Raw genomic sequence first — 8,350 nt, forward strand, 5'->3', positions numbered from 1 at the left:
GTGGAATGAGGATCCACAGTTCTACTCTTTCCAGTTATTTGTAGAGCTGTTAAGGTCTTGCTTTGATCATTCAGATCCTATTCATCAGGGACAGTAAGTAAATTCAAATAGAAAATCACACATTTATAGAAAGTCAAATATTCTTTTAGAGAATCATTAACTTAGTAAATTCTGTTTTATAATTTCCCTTCCACAATAAAATGCTTGCCCCATAGTCCTCTTCTCTCTTGCAGAGTTTTCTAACCTTTCTGATTGGTTTATAATATATTTCTCATTTGGATAATTTTAGCTTATTCTAAAATTATGAATTTCCCTTGCTTGGGTCGTAGTTCAATGAGGTAGTGCTTGCTTACTATGTGCAAGGCCCTGGGTTCAGTCTCCAGCAATGCAAAACAAAACAAAACAAAACAAACAAATCAGGAAAATATATTCCCTTTAGTAACTCTTTCTTCCTCTGAACTGCTTGTCTCAAGGACAAAATAATTCCATGTCTCAAAGAAATAATTTGTCAGTACCTTTATATTTTGATCATTTTGCATTAACTGAAAATACTTTTTGTGTAAAATATTCAGTCTTGCTTTTAATTATACATTAAACATAAAAGAACCATTCAGTTTTTCAGGAGATGGCCAGATTGGTTTAGAATACATGTTATGGCAGATTGCCTTTTAATTTGCTCTGGTCCAGGCCTCATGGTTGAAATTCCAGCTGAAATTTACAAGTATATTATTATGTATTTACTCTAGGCCTTTATTCCTCACTTGAAAGGCTGGTTTGATAATATAGTATTGGTTATGGAAGAATTTTACAAAATTAAAAAAAGTAAAAGGGTTTAACAAATCTACTTTTTTTTAAAAGGCCCTTCCTTTTTGTTCCCTCAAAATAACTTTGATTGTTTTTAGCCACTAGATTTTTAAGCTCCTATCATATCAGAGAAACAAAATAATGCATGGATTATGCAAGCTCTGTATGTAAAAATAACTCATTTTCTTTCTCTTTTCTTTCTTGCTTGATTACTTTCTAGTCATGTGTATTTTCTTTTACTTGCATATCTATGCCCCATGTGTGGGTCTTGTACTCCTGGAGGCTGGAAAAGGGAGTTGAATTCTCCTGGAACTGAAGTTACAGATGGTTATAAGCCACCATGTGGATACTTGGAACTGAACCCAGACCTGTTACAAGAGTAACAAGTGCTCTTAACTAAGCTGTCTCTACAGTTCCTTTTCATGCACATTGATAATGCTTAACTATTACAAATTGATCTGGATCATGTTTTAAAAACACACATTTTATTATTTTTATCTAAGGTGACATCTAATTTCTTGAAAGCATATTTGCATATTTGTGTTCATTGTTAAGATAAAATGGAAACAGGATGTCATGACCTAAGGGACTAGAAAGGTGATACAATTTCATGTGAAGATAAAGGAAAACTTAGTCTGAATAGACTCAAAATATTTCTAAAGGATATATACCCCAGATATTAATAATGATGATTTATGTCTTTGTGATGAAATTGCCACTGATTTGTTTCTCTTCTAGCTTTCTGCATTAATAACACTTCATATAATTAAATTCTGTATTCCAAATGTCATTATATATATTGAAAATTACCAGTTGTAAAATTAGTCATTGTATAAAATGTATAGAGTATTAAAAGCATGTTTGTTTGTGTGTTTGTTTAAAAGAAACTGTATGAGAACACAGCTTTCCTAGCATGTGAGAGATCCTTGAGGGCCCACCCTAGCACCACAACCCCAGACTTTATATACAGGTTTCATGAGTTTTAGTTTGCGACTTATACTGTTAGTAGAAGTGAAGTAAGAATCATTTGCTTATATTACAATTGTTTTATCATCCTAAAATAAGTAAATAAATGCTACTTCTGGCTACATGGGGCATTTTTTTTTCTTCTTTCATTCCTCCTCCTCCTCCTCTTCACCTTTTTTTTTTTAAAAAAAGAGAAGTTGTTTATCTCACTATGCCTAGCTAGAATTTTTTAACCTTGCTGATTCTTTCCTAATTTTCTATTACTTATTTTTGTTTTATGTGTCCTTAAAGTCTTTTCTCTTTTGAGAACTACTTGTGTGCAGTACCCAAGGAGGTCAGTAGAAGGTGATAGATCTCCTGGAATTAGAGTTTTGGACTATGGTGATATGTTATGGATTGCTGGGAATTAAATTCAGGTCATCTGGAGAAGAGCATGTGCTCTTAACTGCTGAGCCATTCCTATTAGCCTCTTCCTGAATCTTAAACTGTTTTAGACTCATCCATTTTATTTTATGTGATGAATGTTTTTCCTGTGAGTGTGTTTGTGTGTGTTCCGTATGTATGCCTGATTCCCTCAGTGTTCAAAAAAAGGTGTCAGAAACCCTGAAACTAGAGTCAGAGTTGGTTTTGAACCACTTTATGAGTACCAGGAACCAAGAACAGGTCCTCTGTAAGAGCAACAAATGCTCTGAACCACCGAGCTGTCTTTCCAGTCTCCTTGCTGATTTTTAAACTGAAATTAATTATGAGTATTTACATATCATTTAGCAAATAATATAAAATTTTATAGGTCATCCAAGTTAATCTTAGAATCACAGAAGTTTGCAGTAATCATGCCCCTTAGAGAGGATATCATTTTGAATCATTGTAATGTCCACAAGTACATTAAATGCTGTATGGGTATAAGATTGTAAACATCCCATTTTAGGGTCTAGAATCTTTCTTTAGAAGATTTGGAATTTTATGTAAAGGCTTATAAATCTGTAGTATATCTGCTTTTAAAATCCCAAATGTGAGTCATATTGGAAACTGAATATGTCATAATTTTAAAAATAGTCTTGTTTTGGATATGAAGTATCCCTCATAGGCTCATATGTTGAACTCTTGGTCCCCAGCTGGTAGAATCAATCATAAAGACATGACTAAGAGACAGTAAGATAACTCAGTGGATAAAAGTACTTGGTGCCAAGCCTCATGATGCGAATTCAATCCCTAGGGATCACATGATAAGGAGAAAATTGACTCTTAAACATTGTCCTCTGATTTTATACACATGCTATACCATGGGTACATACACACCATAGAAAATAAACTTTTAAAAGAAGTGATTATATTATCAGTCTTCTGACTTAATCAATACAATAATTTACTTGGTGAATTCATATTAATGGAAGGTGGTGGAAATTTTAGGAGGCAGAACTCCATAGAAGGGCTCTCAGGCAGGTATATTGTTGGGTGCTCTGTTTTATACTAAGGGGTATTCCTCAATCCCTGTTTGCTTCTTCGTACCATAAAGTGTACCTATAGCACCATACCTGTCATTATGAATTTGCCTCAGTGCAAGTACAGAGACAACAGAGGCAGGGACAATAGACTGAAGACTGTGTAACCAAAATCCAATAAAACAAAACAAAACAAAAGAAAATACCAAAATTCTTCCTTCTTTTAAATTCTTTTTCTTTGAAAAACTTCTCGATGATAACACAAAAGTGACTAACACAAAAAAGGAAGAAAATAATAACAAGGGAGAATGTGAATGGCACTGAAGGGTTCCCTGAATCAAGATATAGATTAAGTTAGTCATTTGGAAGCAAAGGCTTAAGTAGACATATCATTTATTATAATCATTACTATTGAGAGTTTATATACCGGAAATATAGCTAGATGTGCTGTATGTGCTATCTGATTTACTTTTAAAACAATTTCTAGTAAAGATAAAATAATTTCAGTCCAGTGTGAACTACCAGTCCTGATAGCTGTTTGGGTAATCACAGTGTCCAATGATAATGGTATTTCAGTTCATAAGAATTCTGGAGTTAAGTCAAATAGCATGACTTATATAAAGATACTTTTATAGACTTGAGGCCCCAGGGAAGGGGGAGGTATGGTGGTGAGGGCACTATCTCAGAGGCAAGTGGGAGGAGGAATGGGATGAGGAACTGTGAGAGGGGAGACTGGATTTGGGAGCAATGGCTGGAATGTAAAGAAATAAAATAATTAAAAAAAAGAAAAAAAAACAATTTCTATTGTCCCACTATACAGGTAAAGAAATTAAGGCTCAAGAAGAAATGTGATACCTTATAATTACATGAAGTTTCCTTTGCATCTTCTAAATAGTTTCCAACAAACATGAAAAGTTTTAAATTCCCAATATTTTTTCATTTGGAATTTAAAGTCTATGTTCTAGTGTACAGTGACAGAATTTCTACACTACCCTAATGCTTCTTGTGGGAAGACTATGTATTTTATTTATAGGTAACATCTGTATATAAAGCAGTAGAGTTGATAAAAGGGGTGAGGGAGGAATGTATGTTGGGCCCCCCCAAACAAAACTATTAGGAATCAAGGTATATATGTGCTAAATGTTTGGTACTAAAAGCCTATAATAGCCTTAACCAGCAGATAATATCAATTATGATGGGGCTTACATAAGAATCTCAGATTTGGATATGGAGAGTGACAGTTCATAACCACATGTCTTATGTGCTTATACTTACTTGCATCTCTATATTGCAAGTACTCTAAAACATACCCAGTCCTTTGGCTTATATTTTTAAAGGTAAATGAATTGATATTACCTTTAAAAGAGAATAACTCAGCTCTTAATTGTCTTTCTGCTTTGTATATACATATGTGTGTGTAGATGTTCTTTGTGTGATAAGGATTCAACTCAGGTTCTCGTGCTTGCATAGCAAGCACTTATCTACTGAAACATCTCCCTACTCCTTTAATTTTCACTCTAAAACACAACAGCTAGACTACGATTCTCTCCTGAGGGTAAAACTCTTTTATACTCTTAAAATGTCACAGCTATGAAAGTGTAAATAACTAACTCTAAATCTTAAAGAGCTTTGAGTTATGACTATTGTAGGCAGCATCCAGAATGAACATGATGATCTATGGGTAATTCCGACTAATAATGGTTTCACTTACAATTTTTCAACTTTACAGGGGTGTAGAAATGATATGCATTTAGTAGATACTGTATTTCAGCTTTTGAATTTTGAGCTTTTCCTTATCTAGCAGTAAATCACTGTTTGTGGATACTGTTCAGTAAATCACTCTTTGTGGATACTTGTGAGTACCAACAAATGAACTGCAGCCCATTGCTCTCTCTCAGTCAGCCATAGAACCACAAGAGACTTGAAACTTCAGCGTACTGAGCCATAAGCTATGATGGTTGATAGTTAGGTTCATTAAATATAGCAAATTAGTATTGTTTTTATCTGATAAACAGTTTCTAATGATGGACTTCTCAATTATTTACTGGTATGGAAAATAAGGCTCTCACTTAACCTAACACATCTGATTCTGTTTTTTTTTTTTTTTTTGTCAATATATGAACACAAGTATTTGTTCATACTTATCCATGTTTTGACCATACTGATTTTTTTACCTTTTTTTTTTTTTTTTTGTATTTATAGAAGGAGTTTTGGAGCACCTACACAAATGCACAACAAGGAGAAACCAACAGAGGAAGTGACTGGTTTCAATTTTATCTTACTTTTCCATTAATCTTTGGCCTCTTCATTATTCTCCTTGTCATCTTCTTAATCTGGAGATGCTTTCTAAGAAACAAAACTCGGAGACAGACAGTGACTGAAAGCCACATTCCTTTCCCTCAGCAACTTAACATCATCACTCCACCTCCTCCACCAGATGAAGTCTTTGATAGCAGTGCATTGTCTCCAGGGTTTTTGGAATATGTTGTTGGGCGTTCAGATTCGGTTTCCACTCGCCTTTCCAACTGTGATCCCCCACCGACCTATGAGGAAGCCACTGGCCAGGTGAACCTGAGAAGGAGTGAAACAGAACCTCCTTTAGAACCACCACCAGAATATGAGGACATAGTCAACTCCAGTTCAGCTAGTGCCATTGCTATGGTGCCTGTGGTCACCACCATCAAATGAAGCTGCAAAACTTTTTTTTTTTTTTTTTTACTTTAATCATTTCTAAATTACTAATGGAAAAACTTTCTAGCACTTTAATACTACGTAAATGTGCATTGACTTATTTTATTACTCTTAGAGCACAGCACTTCACATTTACTGGTTTGATTTATCTTTGGTTTTGTCTCTTACTATAAAATCATTATCTGTGTTAGTTTTTACAAGAGGAAACATGAAGGAAAGACACTGTCGGTGGCAGTCTTTATGTACTGTAAGGAATACACATGTATGCATATAACCAAATGTGTACCATCCAATTTGTGTACAACTAACTTCTACCACATCACCCATAAAGAGAGCATTACTCACAAAAATTGAAAAGGCAGGGGTCATAAGACAGTGTATGTGATAGACAGCAACATGCATGTTTTCTAATTAAAGATATCAGTTAACTACCTATTTCTTCTTTCATGAAAGGAAAAAATATGCATGGATTCATCCTCAATTTTAGAAACATCTCAAACAGAGAGACAGAGAAAGAGCATGTAGCATTTAGTATATGTACTTGATTGTAGTATATAACAAGGAAACCATTGATCATTAGTGTCATTTTGCTTATTTTGTACTAGAGTTTTCCTTCTTGGCTGATTACCAAACACTGATCCATTAAAATTTTCTTAGCATCTTTGGATGTTTCATGCCACTCGTATTAATATCTTGCTTGCAAGTATTTCTAGGTAATGAAATAGTGTTTGTGTTAATGACAGGGGGTAGGTACTGACTACTCCATTCCTCATCATGTGGTTGGTAATAATTTTTTTCCACTAATTTTTTTTCTCATTGCTACTATAGACTCCCCATATACTCAAGAATTTAGCCAAAATCAAATTCAGATCATTTTTTAATGTTTTGCACGGGTTAAAATCTTATTCCCAAAATTATTAGTACACAGTTTTCATTTAGTTATAAACTGTGACTTTTGTGTTAATGTTCTGTTGATAGAAGATTTTTAGAATATCTGCTATAGTAAATGTAAACTAAGGCTAGTGTAGTTCCACATAGATCTCATTATGTTGCCTTTTATATTCTATCTTTTTTTTTTTTTTTAGCTTCAGTAGTTTTACATCTTTTTCTTGGAGGATAGGGAGTAGATTATAAATGAATTGCCAAAATAAACTATTTCAGAAAGTATAGAAAAAGGTCAAATGAGATGGCATGTATACAAATAATTTTGTGGTATGAAGAACTGTTTAACTGTAAGATCTTAATGTTATTATTGTGCTTATTTACATTTCTTCCTGTTTCCCTAGAATTCTATCAGAGCTTTTACATAATGAGAAATGTAACAGGCTGCTCCATAGTTAATATTTTCCTAAGTTGAGTGTATGGACTATTACTTACCTTCACACATTATCTGGACTGTACAAAAGCTGTGCCAATTTAAGTACATTTACCAGTGCTGTATTGGATGAAGAAATGCTGGAATTTACACTAAAGTACATGAAGTAGTTAATAGGTATGATAGGTGAAAAGGTATTTGTATCTTGATAATGGTCTCCACATGACAATATTGCTTTAAATATTTTTCCTTACTATATGATAATTGTCTGTTTCTAATTAAATCTGAAGTTAGAGATGTTTGATCCAGTGTACAAGAGAAGTTATTGGTTGTTTATAACTGAAAATTAAGGCTGTTTGTGTGTGTGTGTGTGTGTGTGTGTCACACTAATATTAGCCATTAGATGAGACCAACAATTTTCAAATTGTGGCCCATAAATCCTAGGAGTTACCTGACAGTCTTCCATGAAATCTGTGAAATCAAAATATTTTCATCCTATCTGAAGACATTATTTGTCTCTTTATTCTAGTTCTCTCAAAACAGAGTTAAACAATGGAAAAAATACAGTTATCACACACCTTTTAAGAATACAATATAGCTATTTTCATAAAAATATCATTTGTATTGGCATATTTTTTTAATTTTTAGCTGAATTAGTCTTTAATTTTTTCACTTCATTTCTAACATGTTAAATATTGATAGATAAAAATCTCAAAAAATAAAAGTTCTTTGGAATCTAGATTCCCCCAAGAGTTTAAGGAGGGATCCAGAAATCCAAATTTTAAGAACTACAGGATTGGACAAAAGAGCAAGGCATCCTGTCACTAAGTTAGGTTTTTGTTCTTGTAAAGTTACTGTATATTTTGACGTCTCAGTATTGGATTTACCACTTTCTGGATGAAGTAGAACAATGAATGATGGTTCTTGAAATAGAAGCTAAAGAAATTGATTAGTAATGACATCTGTTTAGATTGTTGGTCAGAGAAAACACTATTTCATAGTAATTAATAGCTGTACTAACCATAAATTTTATGGCAGCTTTTCTATAAGAAAAGTATAATCAAAATACTACTTCATGAACTTTTATTTTACACTTTTTGTTGTGTTTGAGTACAGTTTAGGTTTCATACTT

General features: G+C 33.3%; 1 protein-coding gene across 5 annotated transcripts in view; it reads left to right on the forward strand.

Annotated features, from left to right (window-relative positions):
- Positions 1-6,986, forward strand: part of Prrg1 (proline rich and Gla domain 1) — a 144,890-nt gene extending 137,904 nt beyond the window's left edge. For all 5 annotated transcript variants that reach the window (XM_021153771.3, XM_021153770.2, XM_029473594.2 and 2 more), the window contains one exon: positions 5,415-6,986. In XM_021153771.3, coding sequence (XP_021009430.1) covers positions 5,415-5,900 — 486 coding nt within the window. In that variant the 3' untranslated portion in view covers positions 5,901-6,986. The remainder of the gene's footprint in view (positions 1-5,414) is intronic.
- Positions 6,987-8,350: the final 1,364 nt, after the last annotated feature.

Source organism: Mus caroli, unplaced genomic scaffold, assembly GCF_978045245.1.
Source record: "Mus caroli unplaced genomic scaffold, Mus_caroli_1 scaffold_5, whole genome shotgun sequence".
NCBI lineage: Eukaryota > Metazoa > Chordata > Mammalia > Rodentia > Muridae > Mus > Mus caroli.